The sequence below is a fragment of the Diabrotica virgifera genome, chromosome 1 (assembly GCF_917563875.1).
Source record: "Diabrotica virgifera virgifera chromosome 1, PGI_DIABVI_V3a".
In the NCBI taxonomy this organism is placed as follows: Eukaryota; Metazoa; Arthropoda; class Insecta; order Coleoptera; family Chrysomelidae; genus Diabrotica; species Diabrotica virgifera.
Window position 1 is genome coordinate 302,780,743 of NC_065443.1, and position 25,191 is coordinate 302,805,933.

A 25,191-nucleotide genomic window follows, 5' to 3' on the forward strand; every position below is an offset into this window, starting at 1 on the left:
AAATATTAAACAAGTATTTTTCAATTTTTCGAAACGTCGTTTCGCCAATTATTCGGTTCGCTTGGTATCAAAACCAAGGCCCCCAGCATGTTGGAGAAATAAATTCCCAACACTAATGTTTGGTAGAACTCTGCTTTATTTGGATATATTGTTTAGTGGTTTGCGCCTTGTCTACACGTCGCAAAGTTTTTTCAATGTTTTTATGTTCTGTGATTCGAAGTTTACACAAAGGCGCAATATTCAAAACAAAATAAGTTCGTTACTAAGGTTTTGTTATATATAATAAAAAAAATATAAAAACGGGAAAGTAGGGCTTGTGTCCGATCCCACAAAAATTATTACGTTAATACCAAAAGTTTGTATTATTGTAATAAAGTTAAGTTGTGAAAAGTGCCTTTAGTTATTCCTAGCTTCCGAAATTCAAAACCAGTGAAAAATTATTGCTTAATGTTGAAAATACCCAACAGTTGCCATTCTGATGTAAAAATCTTCAAAAGATCAAAGTTCATTAGTTCATTCAATTCTCATTCATAATGCATATTAAATTTTTCAATGTCTAAACACCGTCGCTATCAGTATTTTTTACCAACACCACACTAAATTAGAAAATGCCAAACAGATATTGTAAAAATAATTTATTTTTTTAGTAATAAAAAGTACCAACATTACAAAGTAATTATAAAATATTGTCATGAGTGATAAGTACCCTCTTCTTTAGTCCATCGTATCCATTTCAATTTCTTTGCTATATTAATCTTCAATATCGGAAGAAACTGCAACGATGTTTAATTTTTCATATCTCCTTTTAGAATTTGTTGAATTTCTTCTAATGTTTTACCCTTCGTCTCGGGTATAACGTACCGTGACAAAATAGCACAGACAGTGTTAGATACAGCAAACAAGAGGAATGGAGCATACAAACCAAGAAGTGTATTAAGGTGATAGAATATGGTTGTAGTTAAGAAGTTTCCCATTCCAAAAATTATTATCAATACAGTCATAGCTTTGGATTTGATGCTAGCAGAATACAATTCGCCAAGCATTAGTGTGGGAATAACTGAAATGCCGATTGATGCAAATAAGAGATAGGACATCATGCAAGCCACAGGGATCCATGTTACGTAAGAGACATCGATGTTTGTGTTTCCATCTAGATAAAAATAAGCAGCCATCGCGTAAAGAACTCCGCTGGTGGTGACCATAGAGACTGTGTAACAGAATATTCTTCCGAATCTTTTCACTACAAAGATTACAGCAAACAGGTTCAATGTTACCACTAGGCCCATAAAGACTATAGAAGCTTCTTCGTGACTCATGTTGTTACCGGATTTTTGGAAGATAAACTGAGTATAAGTCAGGAATACTGACATACCAGCCATTTGCTGACTAAATCGTAAAAATACACCAGCAATTAAAGCCTTTCTGTTGCTTTTTATCTTAAAAAGGTCACCCCAAGTACCTGATTCCGACAATTGCCTCTCAACAGCAAATTTACAATTGTTAAAGATCTCATCAATATTCTTAATCCTCTTAAGAAACCTTAAAGAATTCTTAGCTTCCTGTTCGTTGCCTTTCATAATGTGATAGTAAGGTGACTCTGGCATGAACCAGAACAGGACGAAGAATAAAACAGATATTGGTAAACATACCCAAGACGTTGTTGTAACTCCCAAGTAACTTCCCAATACGTTGATCAAGAACTCGCCTAGATATAGAGACATAGCTACAGCATTTCCCCATATTCCTCTAACTGTCGGGTTAGCTACTTCTCCAATGTAAGTTGGCAGCGTGGCAAAAAGGCAACCATCTGCCATACCAGAAAAAATCCTTGACAGGTAGAACATATAAACAGATCGCCCTAAAGCTGCACATAACCAACTACCTATTTGAGGAATGACAATCAGCATTAAGGTCCTCTTCCTGCCAATAACGTCTGATAGTTTCGAGAAGATAGGACAAGTGATTATCAATGCAATTGGTTGGATAGTATTGAAGAATGACCCTTCTTGCTCCGTAATATCATAGTTGACTTTGTCTTGTGTTATTTTAAGCAGAAACGGTGATGACCATGAGAACAAGAGTCCATTTGATAAGCCTGCTAAACCACCTGCAATAGACAAGAATATGTTATTAAAATTAGCATTATTAAATTTGATAATAAATGAGACTAATGTGAGTGAAACTATACAATCTTCTTCTTCTTCTTTAGGTGCCGTGTCTATATTCAGACGTTGGCCGTCATCAAACAAGTAAAATAAGGAAGCGATTAATATTATGTTGCTATCCAGACTCTAAAATACATAAGGTTCGTGACGGATATGTATGAGGTAATGTACAACAAAGTACAGCTCCCAGAACGAACCATGGCCGATGAGAAACGCTGTCGTCGTTCGTACGCCCACCTAAACTTTACGCAGAAGGATTTTTCTCATCGCCCATGGTTAACTCCCGGAGCTGTAAGGACTTGTGTCTAGGACTTGTTTGTATCGTCACTCAATCCCTAATCATATTATGGATGTACTGAAAAATAGGGCAAGGGAGAAGGTTTCTTGGTCATTCATCTTTGATGATGTTATCGTGTTAGTAGAGGACAGCAAAGAAATGTAGAGGAAGTTATAAGGTTGGACATGGTCTATTGAAGAGAGACGACTTTTTAGGTATAATATGTCAGGTATAAGAGTCAGTCGCCAGCTCTTATCACTCAAAAATGGTTGGGTAAAACCTGTACCATGACAAAATTTTATATGTATGTATCGTCTCAGTGGTTGTTCTTATTGTTTTACTAAGGAAAAATTAAAAATTTAAACTAACTTTCATCAGCCGGAGTTGTACAATTGACCAGACTTCCAAATTTCTTAATGCGATGCAAGCAAATACAATCCTAAGTAGCCGGTACTTTTTATATATTGACCATTAGCTCTGAAGATGACTTTTATGTCGAAAGCGCTTAGCTAAGGAAATTAAAATACATTTACACACTTTAATATACATCTTTTACTTCTTTCATTAAACATTTTAGGCACGATAAGACCCTATAACTTAAATAGTTGGACCTAAAAGAAAACGTATGAACACTGTGCCGTCACTTTTCAGTGGCACATGCGTCGACAGTGGCGCAGCAAATTTTCCATTTATGGACGGGATAAATAAATTAAAAAGTACCCTTCCACACTCCCAGAATTAATTTTTTTTTCATTTTTTTAAGTTCTATGTGATTAAATAATAAGACTCAGAGTAATTTCAACCCACCACCCCCTTACCCCTTCCCCCACTATCAAAAACTTCATTTTTCGTTTTTATTTTTTTTTAGGTGAGATTCAATCAATTTTAAAATTTCAAAAAATCCACACGAATAGTTGAGGCTCTTACAAAACATGTCAATTTTTTATATATCCCTAGGTTGAGTGTAAATAACCTCAAAAAAAAAATTTTATTTTGGAAAAAAGCGTATATAATCTTAAGTATTTTATCAAACACTATATTTCTAATTTTTTCAGGTTTTTCCATAAGGTTCTTCGCCTTCAAAAATGCAAAAAACTGTTTTTTAGTTGGTTTTCCGGGGGTTTGAACGTGTTTCTTCCATTTTTGACTGTTCTAAAGGACTCAGTTATTTTAATTTACATATAACCTATAAAAAACATTCATTTGATCTATTTTGAGGTCTATAAAATTGGGAAAATCCCCAAAAAACCACTCAAAAAACAGTTTTTCGGATTTTCGGAACCTTACGGAAAAATCTGAAAAAAAATCAGAAATATAGTGTTTGATAAAATACACAAGATTAAAAAAAATTAGACCTGCCGCCATTCCCACAAAAAAGGTATGTGCTTTTTTCCAAAATAAAAAAAAAAAATTTTGAGGTTATGTACACTCAACCTAAGAGCCTATAAAAAATAGACATGTTTTGTAAGAGGCTCAACTATCTCTGGATTTTTTGAAATTTTAAAATTGATTGCATCCCACCTAAAAAAAAATAAATACGAAAATTGAAGTTTTTGATGGTGGGGGAAGGGGAAAGGGGTGATGGGTTGAAATTACGCTGAGTCTTATTTTTAGTCACATAGAACTTAAAAAAATGAAAAAAATTTAATTCTGGGAGAGAGAAAGGGTACCTTTTAATTTATTTATCCCGTCCATAAATGGAAAGTTTGCTGCGCCACTGTCGACGCATGTGCCACTGAAAAGTGACGCCACAGTGTTCATACGTTTTATTTTAGGTTCTACTATTTAAGTTATAGGGTCTTATCGTGCCTAAAATGATTAGCAAATTTCACCTATAGCGGCTCTTAGTCTACAAGGTTCAGAAACTATAATAGAAGATGAGGCCGACTGTCCATTAGATGAGTAAAAAGTGTAGCAGAAAACTGCCTACCAGCGGCCCAGTGTATAAACACTGGAACGAAGTGAGAGAAGCCTTAGTCTAGCAGTGGATGCAATTTAATGATTAATGATGACGATTCTGTATGTTACGAATAAAAATACAAATTACAATACACTTTTATATTTTGGACACTTACCTATAACAATGGCTATTATTTGTGGCCAGTTCTTTTCATACTCTTTAGCAGTGAAGTGAAGAATAACACCCATTTTGGCAATCTAGAGCTGTACCTACTAGAATTATACTAGAACTGTAACCTCCTTTGCTACTTCGTAAACTACAATGATCCACACGAGCACATTTGATACTTATATACCGATCATATTTATTTATTTAAACAAATAAAATCAAAGGATTTCTCAGTGTCTGGTCTTTTAAAATATATTTAAACCCTAAATAAATAACCTCCACGATCTTTACAATTTTGGAACCCCGTTACGTCAGCCTACTTTTCCATACATCTTATATTTACTGTACGTAATCCCTCGAACATATCTCCAGCCAAGCTATTCTTTTTTAACAAAAGTTTTGTATTATCATTTATAGAAAAAGCTTTACCGTTTTGTTTAATTTATAAAAGATTAGAGTAAGAATATTAGACATTTCATCATGTTAACGGCTGATTTTCGATAAAAAGACACGTGCCGAATTCAAGCTATCGCAACTGGGAGATAGTATGTCTTGAATTTTTTAGTAAATGTAACTTTTTATTTTTCTTCTTCTTCTTCTTCTTCCTCTTTATAAGCAATTTGTCTTGGTCATTCGCGTACTGACACCTATATATAAGGTGTCACTCTATTTTTTGCGCGGTCCACCGATACTTCTTCTAAAGATTGGTGATTTATCTCTTGATATTTTCACCACACTTGTCTTCTCCATTCTGCTTATGTGGTTATTCCATTCCTTTTTTATATTTAGTATCCATTCGTGTATACACTCTAGGTACGTTACATTGTCTTCTGATATCTTCACTCCTCATTCGATCGCTCAGTGTATTTCCTGTAATTCTTCTCAGTACTCTCATCTCTGCCGTTCCAGTAGTCTCTGTGTTGTGGCTGCATCGGGTCTTGTTTCTGATGCATATGTCAGCCATGATGACAGTAGAATCTTAATCTATATTTGAGTGTCATATGCAGCCAGCTTAACTTATTAAATTTCTTAAGGTAGATTACGCAATTTGCAATTTTTTTTTAATTTTGCAATAGATTGTTACTGATTTTTATTTCACTTTATTATGTTTTATTTATATTGACGATTTATATAACTTTGGTAAATTGTATTTGTTATTGTTTTTATTTATGATTCTTGTAAGCTTTGTCTATAAAATTGATAAATTTTTCATGACAATAAAGCATATTTCTATTCTATTCTAACACTGTATTCTTCTGATCTTACCACATGACTTGCCCATCTTATTTGGTCAGGTTTTATATGTCTAACCTTCTCCACTCTCCTGTCAAATTCATCTCTTTAATGACCAAATATTATTCTGAAAACCTTCCTTTGGAATACCAGTAACTTATTTATTTCCCGCTGATGTAGAGTTTCTCTTCCAGCTGAACAACTTTACGAATAGTTGACATGTAGAGTCTTAATTTAGATTGTATTTTTAGCAGCTTATAATGATGATAGGGAGTATAATGCTCTATTCCCCGCAGCGATCCTTGCTTAGACTTCTTTTTAGATGTGGTTGTCATCTGAGTCACACTTTAAAAATATTCTTAAAAATACTACATCAAAGATTATACAAAAAATGTGAATGGGACATCAGTGATTCTCAGTTTGGGTTTAGGCAAGTTTGAGGAACAAGAGAAGCAATAGTAGCAACACAGGTGTTGGTCCAAAATTGTTAGGATCAGAGGGAAGACGTATTCCTGTGCTTTTTAGATTACGAGAAAGCATTTGATCGTGTACAACATCACAAGTTAATGCAGATCCTCAAGAAGCTTGATATAGACCAAAAAGACATAAGATGCATTTAAAACTTGTACTGGTATCAGGCAGCACAATTAAAAATAGACAATTTTATATCCAAACCCATACATATAAGAAGGGGTGTTTGGCAGGGATGTGTGCTTTCCCCTCTTTTATGTAACATTTATTCGGAAGCCATATTTCAAGAGTCTTTGGAAGATGCACAGATGGGAATCAAAGTGAAGGGAGTATTGATCAACAACATACGATATGCTGATGATGCTGTCTTAATTTGTGACAACATAGCAGATCTTCAACAACTTGTACTATAATCGGAGAATACAGTAAGCGAATGGGATTAGAGATTAATACCAAAAAGACCAAATTCATGATCATCTCCAGAAACTTGTATGCATTTGAAAACTCCACCAAAACACTGAATACTAAGTCCATTGAAAGAGTGAGCAAATTTAAATACCTGGTAACGTGGCTTTTTGAAGACTGGGCATCGGGCAGGGAAGTAAAATGTCGCATTGGGCCACCTCGACAAGCTTTCGTAAAATTCAGGAAAGTACTGACCTGTTCAGAGTTCGACCTTACACTGAGACTAAGGTTTACTAAATGCTACGTGTGGTCGGTGCTGCTATATGTCATAGAGGGCTGGACACTCATAACGAGTGATATAAACAGATTAGAAGCCTTCGAAATGTGGCTTTATCGCCGTATCCTAAAGATACCATGGACAGCGAAAGTCACAAATGTAGATGTCCTTAAAAGAATCAACCAAGAACGCCAGCTTTTTAAAAACATCAAGAAAAGAAAAACAGCGTATTTGGGTCACATCATGTGAAACGAAAATTACCAGTTCCTTCAACTTATAATCCAGGGTAAAATTGAAGGCAAGAGAGGAATAGCTCCGAAACATAAGGCAATGGACAGGTATTAACGACATACAATCTCTGATACACATTGCAAGAAACAGAGAGTTAATGGAAAATGTTATCGCTAACATCCATTAGTGGATTTGCATTTGAAGAAGAAGAAGTCATCTGAGAATATCGTCCCCAGATATTTAAACTCTGTTACTACTTCCAAGATGTGGTCATTAATAGTTATATTCTGTCTAACTCTTACTCTTGGATTTTAATTTACGAGTATGTATTCTCGTCTTCTCTTTATTTGTTCGAAGGCCCGGACTACCTGCCTCTTCCTCGAGTTATAATAGCACCTATTGGCAAACACTATTCTTCTTTTCATTACTTCGCTGAAGTTTTTATTTTAAGTTAACGACAAGCCAGTATATTAAGGTTTTTTTACCGTTCAATTGTAAATCGTCAATTATTATTATTTCAGGTGTCTGGTTGCTTGACCTAGTACGACACATACCTTTGGTCTTTTGGGCAATTCTATTTAGCATATAGTAATATTTTTAATAAGAGTTACAAAAATAATAAGTAAATTAAAGACCACAGAAGTATTAAAAATTATTTCGAGAATAAAGGTATAGAAGAGATTTTGATAACTGATTTGAATTAAACGCGTTGATCCAAGGACCAAAGTCCGTTATTAAAATTTTCTTTCAAGCAGATGGTACCTGCGCCAGAGTACATACAGTACATAGGTATTCAGATATTTTTTGGCCCACCAGCTTTCCTGATTTAACTCCCCTGGACTTTTTTGCGGTAACTTAAAACGTCAGTTCAGGAGAAATATTTAATGATGTAGGTGTAGACCATTTGGAAAGGATTATTTCTGAAGAATGCAAAAATTAAGGCTAACATCGTACGGATACCAACTAAAGAGTTTGAAAAAAGAACAAATAAATGTTTACAGAGAGAAGATGGAGATAATGTCGAAGCTTTAGTAGTTTAAATTAAAAGTTAATTATGTTTACCACTGTAGGAATTATTATATTCTTAGTAGTTCTCTTTCTGGAATAAATAATTATTAAGCATTCATTACATATTTAAACAGCAATATTTAGATTGCGATTGTCATATTTGTATAGTTTTGGTATTTTTAGTGTGAATAGTATATAGTTTTACTATTTTTAGTTCGAATTAACAAAAATTTCAGTTAAAAATATGTTTATTTTCACGTTTTGATTTCCACTTCAGAAATCGTTCCCAAAATGCAAATTAAACGAATTATTTTATTTTGTGTTTTGGTAATAGAAAAGCACCATAAAGAGAAATGGAATAAAGATGAGGTTAAGATATAATTCTGTAGAAGGAATGATCTAAAGATAAAGAACACCTATTAACCAACTAATAGAATATAAAAACCCGCTGATAGTAAAAGAAAGAAATGCTTAAAGTTTAATAGATAATAAAGCAGAACTAGAAATCCCAGATATACAGGGTGTCCCAAAAAGACTGGCCATAAATTATACCACAGATTCTGGGGCAAAAATAGGTTGATTGAACCTCACTTACCTATATACAATAGTGCACACAAAAAAAGTTACAGCCCTTTGAAATTACAAAATGAAAATCAATTTTTTTTTCATATATCGAAAACTTTTAGAGGTTTTTCATTGAAAATGGACATGTGGCATTCTTATGGCAGCAGCATCTTAAATAAAAATTAAAGTGGAATTTGTGTATCCCATAAAAAATTTATGAGGGTTTTATTTCCTTAAACCCCCCCCCCCAAACTTTTGTGTATGTTCCAATTTAATTATTAGTGTGGAACCATTAGTTAAACACATTGTTTTTAAAACATTTTTGCCTTCTAGGACTTTTTCGATAAGCCAGTGTTTATCGAGATATTTTGAATATTTATCGAATTTACCACATATTTGTATATGGTTAAGTACGAAGATAGAGACCTGTTATTAATCTGAAAATGTATTTATAATTTACATTTTTAGGTATATTTTGAAAAAGAAGCCACATCTCGATAAAAGGTGACTTATCAAAAAAAGACTAAGAGGCAAAATTTTTAAAAACACTGTGTTGCTTAACTAATTGTACCACAATATTAGTTTAATTGGAACGTACACAAACATTCGGGGGGTTTATAGCAACAAAACTCCCAAAAAATTTTTATGTAAATATATTAAAAAATAAGCCGCATCTCGATAAAAACGCGCTTATAGAAAAAATACTAAGAGGCAAAAAGTTTTAAAAATGTTGTGTTTAACTAATGGTAAGTACCACAATAATGAATTAATTGGAACGTACACAAAAGTTTGGGGGAGTTTAAGGGATCAAAATCCCCATAAAATTTTTATGCGATGGACAAATCTCACTATAATTTTGTGATCCTGCCATAAGAATGATACATGTCCATTTTTAATAAAAAATCTTTAATAGTTTTCGATATATTGAAAAAAATTACTTTTCATTTTGTAACTTCAAAGGGCTGTAATTTTTTTTATGAGCACATTTGTACTAAGGTAAGTTAGGTTTAATCGAACTATTTTTGACTCCAGAATGTGTGATGTAATTTATGACCAATCTTTCTTTCCAAAAAGTGGAAAATATTCAAAATAACAATGACTGCTAACACAAGGAAGTATTTATGTTGAATAAGAAAATTTATCAAACAATATAAGAGAACAGATTGGTGGAGTAAATAAATGAAAATATTAATAAAAAAACGAAAACTGTCTGGAAGAAATACAACGACAAACCCAGGCAGACAAAAGAGGCAGTCAAAATGGCAAAAAGAGAAAAGTGGAAAAAAGATGGAAGTAGCTTGAATGCAGGATATAAAATAAGTAATAGATAATTCTGGACTAGCATACATGGACACAAGAAACAAAAATAACTATTAGAAACATGAAAAGAACATTATGCAGAGCTATTTGTAAGGTGGGAGAGAATACTTAGCGGAAGACACATTAGAGAAAAAACTACCGGAGATAAGAAGATAGAAAGTGGACGAAGCCGTAAGTAAAATCCAAATAGAAAAATCTTGTGAGGAGAATCAAAGAAATTAGAAATAACTGTCAGAAATGTTAGAAATTAGAAAAAAGTTATAATACCTGGGCACATAGGTAATACATAGTGAAAGAGAGAGACTTGTTGTGTAAGGAAAAATAGTGGACAAAATAAGTATCGAAAACGATGTATATACTATATGGCTCAGAAATTTTAGGGAGTGATTTGGATACAGTAAGGTCAACTCTTCACAGAGGCTATTTCTCAAGTTAAAATAACCATGGCGATACCCAAAATAAAAACAATAAAAACTGAAATGCTCATAACAAAAATCGCAAAAAAAGACAGGAAAGTAATGACTTTTGATAATTTTAGTCTTAAACTAACCAGAGCTCTAAATTTTATGATTATTTTGGCAACTGATCTTTCGATTTTAATTATTCTAGTATGAAATTTTAAGTTGATATACTCGTTTTTTTACCGTTATGAAATTTGTGGTTCTTTGTGAACATAATTAAGGAGTCTAACAATAAAACACTGAAAACGTTTGTTTTCTATATTTCCACCAAATTGATTATAACTATGTGACTACAGCTGTTTCGGCAGAGTGCCTTTCTCAAGTGATTTAGTTTGCTATGTGTTGCCTTTTTAAAGTCTTTAACTGAAGAGGTGGAGGAGTGGGCAGTTAAAGAATTCTGATAATAGATTCCCTGTTGAAAAAGTAGGTCAAAGTGTTAGAGTGCGAATTCCAGAAGTTGATAGAGCTAAAGCCTATAGCCGAAACATTATTGCCATTATTGTTTCTGTTATAGATAAAAAGCTATACAAGCTAGGCAATAAGTATGGTATTTTAAACCAACTTCATGTAAGAAACGAATTTACCACCTGCAAGGTGTCTCAGTGAATGCGTTCGTACAGATTCGAATTTAGGCAGTTAAGGATTCCGCCATTGCAATTGTAGTAGCAAATGCAATTTATAATGCTGCAATCGCAAAAAATTAAGCGTTTTTCGTAATTCTAAGTGCCACAACAGCCTTTCCTATAAAAACAAGTAATTATAGTCTAGTAACTTAAAGCCTAATGCGTGTGTATGAGTTTGTTTTCATTATAAGGTTTCTAGTCGAGTATTTTTATTGAAATATTCTGTTTAAATGTTTAACTTTATTATAAAATTTCATAAATTTCCAATAATAGTGAAGCCCAAAATGCGTTTTTATTACATTAACCAGAATTGTTAGGAAAGTATTAATAATAACCGGAAAATCTAATTATAAAGGCATTATTAATCACATTGACCAGCTGCTACTGTTATTATTAATATTTACCGGTAATTATTAATACAGACTGGATTTATCACATCAACCGTAACATATATATTACCTAAATATCCATAATTTTATGGTTTTCCTTTTTTTTTTCATAATTACCTACCAATCACACAATACTAAAAAATATAAAACGCCGAAATTTTGATAAATAATTTATTTATTTAACTACAAATATTATAAATAATATATTAATTGTAAAATATTGTCATGGATGATAAGTACCCCTTCTTTATTCCATCGGATCCATTGCTGATGCTATGCCACCTTTCTATTCCTTCTTGAAAGAAGTATCAACTTGTTTAGTTTTTCAAATTCCCTTTAAGAATTTGTTGTATTTCTTCTAAACTCTTGCCTTTGGTCTCAGGTATAATATACCGTGACGTAACAGCACAAACAGCATTAGACATTGCAAACAAAAGGAACGGAGCATAGAAACCAAGAAGTGTATTTAATTGGTAGAATATGGTGCTGGTTAAAAAGTTTCCCACGCCATAAGTAATTAATAATATAGTCAAAGCTTTAGACTTGATACTGGCAGAAAGCAACTCCCCAAGCATTAAAGTAGGAATAACTGCAATGCCAATGGAGGCAAATAGGAGGTAGGACATCATGCAAGCCAGAGGGATCCAATTTACGGAAGAGAGATCGATGTTTGTGTTTCCATCTATGTAAAAGTAGGCACCCATTGCAAAAAGTACTCCACTGGTAGTAACCATAGATACCGTGTAGCAAAAGATCCTTCCGAATCTATTGATTACAAAAATTACTGATAATAAATTCAATGTTACTGCTAATCCCATAAAGACTATTGAAGCTTCTTCGTGACTCATGTTGTTACCGGATTTTTGAAAGATAAACTGAGTGTACGTCAAAAATACTGAGTCGCCAGCCATTTGTTGACTCAGTCGTAAAAATATTCCAGCAAACAAGGCCTTTCTATTGCTTTTTTCCTTGAAAAGATCAATCCAAGTGCCCGATTCTGACAACTGTCTCTCTACAGCATATTTACAATTCTCAAAAATCTCATCAACGTTCTTTATCCTCTTCAGAAACCTTAAAGAATTCTTTGCTTCTTCTTCTTTGCCTTTCATAATGTAAGTATAAGGTGACTCTGGCATGAACCAAAACAGAACAAAGAATAAAACAGGTATTGGTAAACACGCCCAAGAAGTTGTTGTAACTCCTAAATAACTTCCCAATACGTTGATCATGAACTCCCCCGAAATTATAGATAAGGCTACTGCGTTTCCCCATATCCCTCTAACTGTCGGGTTAGCTACTTCTCCAATGTAAGTTGGCAGTGTGGCATAGAGACAACCATCAGCTATACCAGAAAACATCCTTGATACGTAGAACGTATAAACAGTTCTTCCTAAAGCTGCACACAACCAACTACCTATTTGAGGAATGACAATCAGGAGTAAGGTCCTCTTCCTGCCAATAATGTCTGATAGTTTCGAGAAAATAGGGCAGGCTATCATCAAAGCGATTGGTTGGATAGTGTTAAAGTAGGAGGCTTCGTGTTCTGTGATATCATAGTTGACTTTGTCTTGTGTTATTTTGATTAGGAATGGTGAAGACCATGAGAACAGAAGTCCATTTGAAAAGCCAGCTAGACCACCTGAAATAAACAACAAAATATTAAATTTAGCTTTATTATCTTGTAATGAATGGTTATTTCATTACACAAGAATAAAAAATTTTTAAAATATCATATTCTATATCATATTTCTAATTGTTTCTTTTAATAATATTTTTAAGTTTAAAAACTAAATACTAAAAAAATTTAAGATGAATTCGGTTTAAAATAATCTCATCTCCATGTAAAGACCAGTGTTCTTTAAGTAAGTAAAACTAATCGTTTATAAGAATACAAGGCATATATAATAATGTTATTCTATCTACATAAATTACTACAATTATTAGTAAATAGAGCAAATCAATGCAGTATGCAAGACGGATGAGAAATCTTGAAAAAACCAAAGTTTATGGTCACTACAAAGCAAGATATATTAGGAAACTAATACAGAAGTACAAAACTTTAATTTTTATCTTGGTATAAAATGATAAATTAAAACTTTTTACAATATCGTCCAAAAGGATTGCAAAACGTTTTCGTTTCTGATTCAGGCCATCCTCAGTACATTCTGCTAAGTAAATGAAACTAGCACACTATTAAAAGTGCTAACATCGAAATATATGGTTTACATAATATAATTTTATAAAGTATGGCGACTCCAAGTCGATGTTAATAGATTTTATACTATTAGTACTTAAAGGGCAACATGGTTCCCTGCTCGAATGGAACGCGTTGTTCTTGCCAGTTCAATGGACACAGACGTACTAATAGTATAAAATCCATTAACATCGCCTTAGAGTCGCCATACTTTATAAAATTATATTATGTAAACCATATATTTCGATGTTACTCCTTTCGATACTATGCTAGTTTCATTTACTTAGCAGAATGCACTGAGGATGATCTGCATCAGATCGAAAACGTTTTGCAATCCATTTGGACGACATTTTAAAAAGTTTTATTAAATATTTTATGCCAAGATACAAATTAAAGTTTTTTTTACTTCTGTATTAGTTTTTTAACTATGGTCTACAGGCAGCTACTGGAATTTTCCCATTGATTCTTTTATTAAGGAGTTTCACCATCGAAAGAAAAGAGTCAGAAAGGGTTAAGAGTTACAAATATCTTGGAATTTAGATAAATGAAAATATTGACCAAAGTAGAGAATTAAGGTCAAGAATTGAAATTGGAAGATCTTCACTATTTTTGACTTTGCTATGAAATAATTAAGTATATTCAAATGGGAAATAAGCCACAATTTCACCTAAAAATGAGTTTATTGACGTTTCGACGCCCAAGTCGGGTGTCGTTGTCAAAATACAAAATAATACTAAATAAACAAAAATGTTGTTGCTTAGTAAAAAATTCTTCTAATAATTTCTTTAATCTGACTCATTTATATCGGCAATTCAGACACGTATTATACATTTTAAAGTAGACGACTTTAAAATGATATTGCCAATATTGATGAGTTGCGTTCCTGGGACGACTTTACTAAAAGATAGTTCATTCGATTACATGAAATCAATCCCAACTGAAGAATATCCGCCACAAAAAATCATAGCATGTGATCTGTCTTTAAAAAGACAACCAAATGCAACGGTGGCACTGAAATTCTCGCGTTAGAGATTCCATAGTAAATCACGAGGAAAAACCAGGAAAAACCTCGTTATATCGAGTTAGTACATATTTAGTATTTTAGTATTATTTAAAATTTAAAATATCAAGTCAGAATTTGGTATTAGTTTTGAGAGTAAACCCAAATACTTACGATGTCGGGATAGTATCACGAGGTTTTTCCTGGTTTTCCCTCGTCATTTACTATGGAATCTCTAACGCGAGAATTTCAGTGCCACCGTTGCATTTGGTTGTCTTTTTAAAGACAGATCACATGCTATGATTTTTTGTGGCGGATATTCTTCAGTTGGGATTGATTTCATGTAATCGAATGAACTATCTTTTAGTAAAGTCGTCCCAGGAACGCAACTCATCAATATTGGCAATATCATTTTAAAGTCGTCTACTTTAAAATGTATAATACGTGTCTGAATTTCCGATATAAATGAGTCAGATTAAATAAATTATTAGAAGAATTTTTTACTAAGCAACAACATTTTTGTTTATTTAGTATTATTTTGTATTTTGACAACGACACCCGACTTGGGCGTCGAAACGTTAATAAAATCATTTTTAGGTAAAATTTCCCATTTGAATATACTTGATTATAAAAATGCCACAAGAAAATAGCTTCAGAACAACATTTGCTATGAAACTACGAATGAAAGCTCTAAGGTGTTATGTTGTGGTGATTTTTTGTATGAATTTAAAAGCAAAATACTAAAAATAGAATTCATCAAGAAGTTGGAAGCATTCACAAATAATGTGAAAATCATCACAAGAGATTTGTTAGAAAATGGGAGAAAAACTGGACTTAAAATATGAATCTGTTTTTGTTAGCTATACAACTCAAAACAATGGAAAATATTATTTTTACCTTAAGGGTACTTTTTATATTTAAGACAGGTACTCACCTATTACAATCGCTAATATTTGTGGCCAAATCTTCTCGTACTCTTTAGCATCGAAGTTAAGAATAACAGCCATTTTTGGCAATTGAGAGTTGTACCTACTAGTATTATACTAGAACTGTAAGCTCACTTGCGAAGTACTATAATTTTTTCAGTCTTATTGGCTATTTATATTAAAAGTAATTATGGTTCACATAATCTGAACAAACCTAAACATTGTTCAGTGTTTAGTCTTTTAAAATTTGAGCTTAATTCTAATCAAATAACCCCTACTAATATTTTTTTTATGTCGGTACCCTTTACGTCAATCTATTTAAAAAAAATTATATCTACTCTACACGTGTACATAATCTCTTGAAGATATCTCCAGCTTTTACTGTATAAATTCTGAACGAGAGTTTACATTACCATTTGTGGTAAAAACTGTATTTATTTAAAAAATATATTAATAGACTTAAAAAATCTGATATTTATCATTTATATAATTATAATATCCTATGACAATTTAAATAAATAAATATAAGTATTGTACAGCCGGTTCCTAAAAAAACTGATACGACTCTTAGTAAGATTTCATCATGTTGAACAGTGTATTTGATTGATCTGACATTATATTTATTATGACAGACAAATAATAAAATAAACAAACAACAAACAACTGATTCATGAAAAAACTAATAAGTATTTTAGAAAAATTTAAACGCAGGATGAAAGATTACATTTTATTACCGAGGGCGGAAAGCCCCTTAGAATAAACAAGCAGTTTCTATTGAATGAAATATTTGAACTTAAATATCACACTTTTTTTTATTTTCAGCCCTGTAACTTATTAAAATAAATATTATAGAAGTTTTCAGGGACTTTCAGCCCTCGGTAATAATGTAGTCTTTCATTCTGAGTTTAAATTTTTCAAAAATATTTATTAGCTTTCTCAGGATTCGAAAAAAAAAATGAATACAATTAAAATACATTGAGAATTTTGACATGCGTCACAATTTTGCATTAACTCAATGTAAAATTCTAAACTGTTGAATTCCAGCTTCCCTGATTATTTGACACCAAAAGACATTAGAAACTATTTGTAGATGATTCAAATCTGTATTGAAAACAACTGTTAAAATTGGTCTACGTAATTAAACATATTCCAAAATTTTGTAAAAATGTAATACATTTCAGTTTTCAGCCCAAACTTAGGCCACACACAATGCAATAATGTTCACATTTTTGAACTGTCAATATTTTTATTTTATCATCTATTGTTTAAAAACAATACAGTTGATAAGATACCCTCAGTTGAGGAGAAAGTATTAATAATAAAGATTAATAATAAAGCCTAATAACCGTGGAACAGAATAAGCTATCTGACAAATTTTAAGATTTGGCAGTGACATTGACAGTATGTAAATATTAAGTATTTATCCTTCAAAATACACTGCTCAATTTTCTACAAAATACGCGTCAAGAGTCGTATCAGTTTTTTTTGGAACCAGGTGTACATGCTTAGAATGCATGTAAGAAGTATCTCCATTCAAACTTCATTGTTTTGAATTTTTCTTTAATTTTTTTAATATCTCTTCTATTTAGAGATGCATCAAGTCAAACTAGTTTGATTTTACTCAACAAACTTGACTTGACTTGAAAATCAAACTTTTTGTATAAAAAAGTTTGACTTGACTTGATTTCGATATCTTTAGGTTTGACTTGAATTTAAACATCTTCAAACAGTTTGAAAAGTTTGAATATTACACAACGTGTTTATTTTCAATTTTAAGTGAGACCGCCTACGCCTTTATTTGTTCAGTGGCGGATCAACGGGGGTGGGGGGAGGGTAGGGGAAATCCCCCCCTCCCAACAAGGTTCAAAAAAATTTTTTTGACAAATTTCAATAAACATGAAATGTATTGGCTGATACGATATTTAAACCGCAGACAGACAAATAAAACCCAATAAACACGCCAGTTAGGATAATTATTAAGAAAGCTTAATGCATATTTATACATTAATTTTTTTTAAATTTAAACCCAACATTTGTAGGCTGTATCCGAAAAAAATTTAAATTGTAGATCTAAAACCATATAGACCTGGATCCCGCGCACCAAAAAAAGTTGATTAATAGCAAGCTGAAAATTCGTTAATAGCTTAACGGTGTCTAGTCAGATAAACTTTGATGTATGGGAACACTGGAACAGAAGTTTTAATTGTGGAAAAGGTTAAAAATTTGGAACGTCAGACTACGTAATCGTTCCATGTATTTTGTCGGACAGAACTTCCAATTGATTTGTTACCATTTCATTAAACTCTCATGCAAAAATTAGACTATTGTTTATCACCAACTGGACATTTTAATGAGTGGAACACGAAGAACATGTCAAATGACAGAAATCATGTTGGTTAGTAATAGTAGTCTGATTTTTGCATGAGAGTTTAATGAAAGGGTAACAAATCAATTGGATGTTCTGACCGACAAAATACATGGGGCGTTTTCGTAATCTGACGTTCCAAATTTTTAAACTGTTCCACAATTAAAACTTTACCTGTTCCAGTGTTCCCGTACATCAAAGTTTGTCCGACTAGACACCGTTAAGCTATTAACAAATTTTCAGCTTGCTATTAATCAATTTTTTTTGGTACTCGGGATCCAGGTCTAATAACCCTGTGGTTAGTTTTGAATTTTAAAGAAATACCAACGAATATACAGCAATACTAACTTTTGTATTGTGGTACATATTTTCGAGTGAACTAGCAGCTTGGTACCACATATTTTTTCGAACTGGTCCAATGCCTTTTTCATAAAAGAAAGTCATAAAAATTCCAAATCATTTTATTTTGAGCTGTCCATTGAAAAACCAAATAGTCTTATTTTATTGTAACCCTTAAGGACATAGGCGTAACATGTCGCTTATCAAAATGTTCAATGTGTTTTAAATGTATTGATTTTTTTCAAATCCTGAGAAACCTAATAAGAATTTAAAAAAAAATTAAACGCAGCATGAAAGATTACATTATTTCTGAGGGACAAATATCCCCGAAAACTTCTATAATGTTTATTTTAATAAGTTACAGGGGTGAACATAAAAAGGAAAATTTAGTGTTGTTATTAATTGCAAATATTTCATTCAAAACAAACTTATTATTTATTCTAAGAGACTTTCGGCCCTCAGTAATAACGCAATCATTCATTCTGCGTTTAAATTTTTCAAAAATGCTTATTAGTTTTCTCAGGATTCGAAAAAAATAAATATCTACATTTAAAAGTTTAAATTAAAACACATTGAAAATTTTGACTTTTATGTGATACCCATTGTATTATTAATTTTATGTCTAATTTATGTTTAATTTTAACTAACATGTCTATCTCGACAAAAAAGTATATCTACTAAATAAATTATTTTTCAAACTCTTTCAAACTAGTTTGACAAACAGTTTGAATTTTCAAACCTGTACGATTGTCCAGTTTGACTTGACTTGAAATATTTGTCAGAAGGATTGACTTGAGTTTGACTTGAAATTAAGTCAAACTCAAGTCAAGTTCAAACATTCAAGTCAAACTTGTGCAACTCTACTTCTATTATTCATGGGTAGACTAGATAGGTCCTTCTGCAGGTGCTTTCATCATTACTAAAGGTTGGCTATAACTACAGCAAATTGCTCTCTATCTTGAGCTGTTCTTAGTATCGAAAGTAATTAAGCTGCCTTACGTTCTTTAGCCAGGAGCTTTTTCTTCTTTTGGGACCTCTGCTTCCTTTCACTTTCCCTTCATGAGTCGTAAAAGGTGTTTTTCTCTTTCTCCTCTGTAATTATGTCCTAGATAACTTGTTGTTCTGTTTTTTTACCATATTTAGGAGTTCTCTCTGAGTCCCCATTCTTTTCAGCACCTCGTTGTTGGTCACGTGCTCTGTCCAAGAGATCTTCAGCATTCTTCGAAAAGCCCATATCTCAAAGGCTTCTATACGCGTCACACTTGTAACTCGGAGAGTCAATGATTCCGCTCCGTATAGTAATATGACATAAATGAATGTTTTTACAAATTACAAATAGGATATCCAACGATAAGGTAGAGAATATTATGAATTTTTTCATTCTCTAAAAAGCGGATGTAGCATACTATACACGAGCACTTATTAGGTAGATCCAATAAAGAATAATAATTTATTTTGGTGTTCCTTTATTTTCGTTTCTTGCGAATTTATATATTTTGTAATAGTAATTTAGAAACTATATTATAAATCGTCGACAAATTCAAGAGCCATGGCTGTTGAATCAGTTGTGTGGTAGAGGACTACCGAATAACTGCTGTAAGTTCATATGTTCACATATGCATGATATTCTTCTTCTCGTATGACTACAACCCGGGGTGGTCTTGGCTCAACTCACTTCCATCTCGAACGGTCGTTCATGGTCAGTGGGTAGCCCCAATGTTCTTAAATCTGACCGTATATTGTCTCTTGTTGTCAAAGATCAGGAGTTGAAGACGTCATCGAAAGAGCTAGGACGTTTAAGTGGAACTGGGCAGGGCACTTAGCTAGAACGCAAGATGGACGATGGACACGACGAATCAGGGAATGGAGGCCCAGAAACTATAAAAGAAGCCGACGACGACCACATACTAGATGGACCGATGATATAAAAATAGTAGCGGGAAACTGTCTACAACCGGCCCTGTATAGAGAACACTGGAAAGAATTGAGGGATGCCTATGTCTAGCAGTTAACGCGATTGGCCGATTTATGGTGATGATTATCTCTTAATCGTATTTATGGGCGTCTTAAGGGCCTTATTCCTAGGGAGGCTTCTTCCCAGATTAACTTGGCAAGGCAGTTATTAGGAAATCTATGGATATATCTATCGGATCCAATATTTTTCTTAGACGTTGAGATTTAATTTCTTGAACTACGTGGCTCGCCTACATCTGCTCCACCTCAGCATTTATTCTCATTCGGTATTGGTTGGTATTAGGGCGTGTTAAGATCCAAAGATTCTGATCTAAGTTTTATTTCAATTCCTTTGGTCAGAGTCCACGTCTCACACTTGTACATGAGCACCGCACCGGTCTAATCACTGTTTTATTCTGATCTTTGATGTTAGTCTTAGGCTCTTAGATTTAATAGTATTGTGGAGGCTAGGCATACACCTATTTGCGGCCAGAGTGTCCTGTTATATGCAGTGATTGTTGTTTCGAGATATTTCTCTTTCAAAGTTATATGGGTCTACGTAACCTGCATGATATGCCAAAAGCATTTCTGCTCATTTCAAATGTAATTAAATTTAAGAATTGTAAGAAGTTAAAAATCCTATTAGCTGGTATACTAGAAAGAATCTTCTTCTTATTCTTCTTTTTCTTTAAGTGCCATCTTCGCGGCGGATGTCTGCCATCACCATAGCCATTCCTATTTTAGAGACGGCTGCTCTGAAAATTCATTTGTTGTGCATCCGTACCATTCTTTCAGGTTGCACAGCAACGATATTCTGCGTCCCCATATATGCTTCTTTTTATTTGAATCTTTCCCTTTATAATCAATTGGAGCAAGCTCTATCTCTCTCCACGTGTAATATATCCGAGATATTCCAATTTTCTTGTTTTGCTGGTATTTAGGTTTTCCATTTCTTTATTCATCTTTCTCGGAACCTCTTTGTTTGTGACATTTTCTGTCCACGATATTTTCAGAATTCTTCTGTACACCCACAGCTCGAATGATTCTAGTTTTTTCATTGATCCAGCATTCAAGGTTTAAGATGCCATTCCATAAAACAAAGTCGAGAAAGCGTAGCACCTAACCAACCTAACTCTTAGTATGAACTTCAAATCTCTTGTACAGAGCACTTTTCTCATTTTGTTAAAATTTGCTCTAGCCTTTTCTATTCTGATTTTGATTTCCTGTAAGTAATCTCCTGTGGAATTGACCATTGTTCCAAGGCATGCATATTGGTCGACTCGTTCGATATTGGATCCGTTTATGAAGAGATTTTCTTTATTTATTTTAGTTTTCGATATTCGCATAAACTTTGTGTTCTTGACATTCATTGTTCGCCCGTATTCTTGTCCAAACTCTGCTATTCTGTCACGAGCCTCTGAAGATCCCCAATATTTTCAGCTAAGATGACAGTGTCATCCGCATACCTAATGTTGTTAATGGGAACTCCATTTACCTTTATTCCAGCTGCTTCACCCTCAAGAGCTTTTTTTCAAGATCTCTTCCGAGTAGGCATTAAAAAGAATTTTGCAATTTTCTAAGCATTTCTAAGCAATCTAATGTCATATGTGTTCAGACCAACTAAATCCAAGCATTGAAATACTGAAATAGTAATATATTAGATGGTAACCTCTTTTCAATCATGACCCCCCGGAGGGAGTGTAGTGGTCGACGTGATCTCGTGTATTGTTCGTCTCCAAAGATCTCTGTCTCTGTAGTATGATACAGTTGATCCAAATAATGGCATAACCCAGAGATCCAAAGTGAAAGATATCCTCCAACACCAAATTGTTCTATATAGTCCACGTAATGTTCAGAAAAAGTCACACCATTTTGTGCGTCGGGTTTGAGAAATCGGTAAATTCGTAGTTTTTTAAGTTTTTCGTCAATATTTCTAAAACTATGCGGTTTATCATGAACAACCTGCTTTACAAAAATGTTCTACATTAAATTTAAAATAAAAAAGGCCTTATGCATAATCCTTCTAAAATGAACGGTTCCAAAGTTACAGAGATAGTAGAGTATAATTGGTCCAAAATAGGCCTAACCCAGACATCCAAAGTAAAAGTTTTCCTCCAACACCAAATTGTTCTATATGGTCGACATATTGTTCAGTAAAAAGTTACACCATTTTGAGCGTCTGGTTTGGGGGTAGATGGGGGAGAATTCGGTAAATTAGTAGTTTTTTTACGTTTTTCGTCAATGTTTCTAAAACTATGCTTTATCGTAAACAATGTTCTATACAGAAATGTTCTATATAAAATTTAAAACAAAAAAGGTCCTATAAATAATTGTTATAAAATCAAACGTTCCAGAGTTACGAAGGGTGAAAAGTGGAGGTTTTCGATACTTTTTATATTACTTGGGCAATTGATGATGATTTTGGGTGGTGAGGTTGACGTTTCTTCAAGGGCTTATCATTAACATTACTATCGGCCACTGAAATAGCAAATTTTATTTACGAAACAAAATCCTGTTTAAGAAAATTTCTTTCATCAGTAATAATATTATAAATTGCCCCAAATATATAAAAAGTATCGAAAATATCCTCTTTTCACCCTCCGTAACTCTGGAACCGTTGATTTTATAACAATTATGTATAGGACATTTTTGTTTTAAACTTTATGTAGAATATTTTTTTATAGCACATTGTTTAAGCTAAAGTATAGTTTTACAAATATTGACAAAAAGCCTAAAAACTACTAATTTACCGACTTTTCCCCCATCTCCCCTCCAAACTGGACGGTCAAAATGATGTAACTTTTTACTGAACAATATGTGGATCATATAGAACAATTTGGTGTTGGAGGAAAACTTTTATTTTGGATGTCTGGGTTAGGCCTTTTTTTGGACCAAGTATACTCTACTACCTCTGTAACTTTGGAAACGGTCATTTTAGAAGGATTATGCATAGGACCTTTTTTTATTTCAAATTTAATGTATACCCTATTCCACGAACATACGACTGTTGTGGATTATATCGACAACGAATATTTTACTGTGCAAATTATGGAGAACGAAAGTAAATTGCAAAATACACTGTTGTTTACTGGAACAATTATTATGGTAGGGGAGCAAAGTATGCTAAATGTGCAGTCACTCGAGCGCTTTGGGGACCTATTGGGTTGTGAAGAGTAGGTCCTAAAACCAAAAAAAGTTAAGTAAAGTTTTCCATTTTAGTGGGCGCTTGCCATTTTTTAATTTAATTTTCCATTTCCAACAATCGTTCTTTCCGATTATAACGCCATCTATCCATAATTCGAAAAAATGTTTCGAATAAAATTTACTTATTTTTACGTAAGGAATCCAAATCTGCAATAAAAAAATGAGGGCTCCTATTTAAGATTTTAAAGTAACCCCCCACCCCACATCTTTGGGGGGTCGTGTTTGGTGCCATTCGATAGATTTTTCAAAAATATTGAATACGTGTATTTTACAGTTTTTCGATCTAATGTTCATTTCGCGAAATATCGCGGGATTCGTATTTAAAATATTAAATTTACCCCCCACCCTTCTCCGTGGGAAGTCGTGTTTGGTATCATTAGATAGATTTTTAAAAAATATTGAGCACATATTTTTTAGTTTTTCAATCTGTCATTCATTTCGCGAAATATTCGCTTTTTTCTTGTGAATCTTTGGGACTCACCCATTTCCTTACGCCCGGCTCAAATCGTCAGATTTTTGAAATATGCACTCTTTTGCGTGTACTTAACTTACCTTATCTTAATCTGACAATTTTGAGTTTTTTTAAGAATAGATTTTTTTTTTCGGGCCCCCTTAACGAACTCCCCTGTGTTAAGAGCCAATCTATGGTAGAGGTACATCTGCAGGGTAGCAGGTTTCTTCCCATAGGCTAATCTGACGCGCTCGAGTAACTGCAAAAATCCCCGCTTGGGCTCCCCTACCATTAGAGACATTTACTTTCGCACTTCTTATGTTGCACACTAAAATATTCGTTGTCGCGATAATTCAAGACAGTTGTATGTTCGTGGAATAGCCCATAGAACATTTTTGTATAGAAGGTTGTTCATGCCAAACCGCATAGTTTTAGAAATATTGACGAAAAATCTAAAAAACTACGGATTTACCAATTTCTCCCCCTCTCCCCCACCCCAAACCCGACGCTCAAAATGGTGTGACTTTTTGCTGAACATTACGTGGACCATATAGAACAATTTGGTATTGTAGGATATCTTTCACTTTGGATGTCTGGGTTTGGGTCTAGGTATACCATACTACTGGTCATTTCTTTTATCTTATGCATAGGTGTTTTGCAAAATCGTTGTTTTTAAATTTGGTACAAATATAAAAGGTCCGAGCCGTAAGTATACCATTCTCCAAGCCTCTGTCTCTTACATTATCTTGGCATTATCTTCTTCTTCATGTGTCGTGCTCGATTATCAAGCATTGGCTATCAAATTGGCTATAGTAATATTGTTGACGGAAGCTCGGAAAAGGGATGCAGAGGATCTGTTAAACCATTCTCTCAGGTTTATAAGCCATGACGTTCTTCTTCGACCTGGCCCTCTTCTTCCGTCTACCGTCTACGGCATTATGCTTTTGTTTAATTCTTCGGTACAATGTATAAGTATGTTGTTTGCAGTTGTGACATGTACTAATTTACTATCTGCTTAACTGTACTGTTTAACTTAACAAATTTAGTATGTTTAAGGGTTTTACCTACTTTTTTTTTATATTATATGTCAATATTTGAATGAATTATATTGTATATACACGTGGGATAAAATATTTAAATAACTAAATAATTTCTTTGAAACAAAAAAGACGACATTCATGAAAATTTTTGCATACAAGCATAGTGGCACGTAACGCATTTGACGCCATATTTTTTATTATAACTTTACGTCCGGTTCGACCGGAAA

The 25,191-nt window shown here is 33.2% G+C and overlaps 2 protein-coding genes across 2 annotated transcripts; both read right to left on the reverse strand.

Moving 5' to 3' along the window:
* Positions 1–620: 620 nt before the first annotated feature.
* On the reverse strand, positions 621–4,684 carry LOC126879207 (facilitated trehalose transporter Tret1-like). The gene is made up of 2 exons (XM_050642259.1): positions 4,518–4,684; positions 621–2,107 (listed from the first exon to the last, which is right to left on the reverse strand). The coding sequence occupies exons 1-2, from the start codon at positions 4,588–4,590 to the stop codon at positions 786–788; spliced, it is 1,395 nt and encodes a 464-aa protein (XP_050498216.1). The 5' UTR covers positions 4,591–4,684; the 3' UTR covers positions 621–785.
* Positions 4,685–11,649: 6,965 nt separating this feature from the next.
* On the reverse strand, positions 11,650–15,770 carry LOC126879209 (facilitated trehalose transporter Tret1-like). The gene is made up of 2 exons (XM_050642261.1): positions 15,621–15,770; positions 11,650–13,131 (listed from the first exon to the last, which is right to left on the reverse strand). Exons 1-2 carry the CDS (start codon positions 15,691–15,693, stop codon positions 11,810–11,812), a joined length of 1,395 nt encoding a protein of 464 aa, XP_050498218.1. The 5' UTR covers positions 15,694–15,770; the 3' UTR covers positions 11,650–11,809.
* Positions 15,771–25,191: the final 9,421 nt, after the last annotated feature.

Coding starts and splice junctions, on each gene's coding strand:
- LOC126879207 (XM_050642259.1), bottom strand. CDS start 4,590: ATGGGTGTTATTCTTCACTTCACTGCTAAAGAGTATGAAAAGAACTGG. Junction 2,108..4,517: donor AATAATAGCCATTGTTATAG/GTAAGTGTCCAA, acceptor TGTCTATTGCAG/GTGGTTTAGCAGGCTTATCA.
- LOC126879209 (XM_050642261.1), bottom strand. CDS start 15,693: ATGGCTGTTATTCTTAACTTCGATGCTAAAGAGTACGAGAAGATTTGG. Junction 13,132..15,620: donor AATATTAGCGATTGTAATAG/GTGAGTACCTGT, acceptor TGTTTATTTCAG/GTGGTCTAGCTGGCTTTTCA.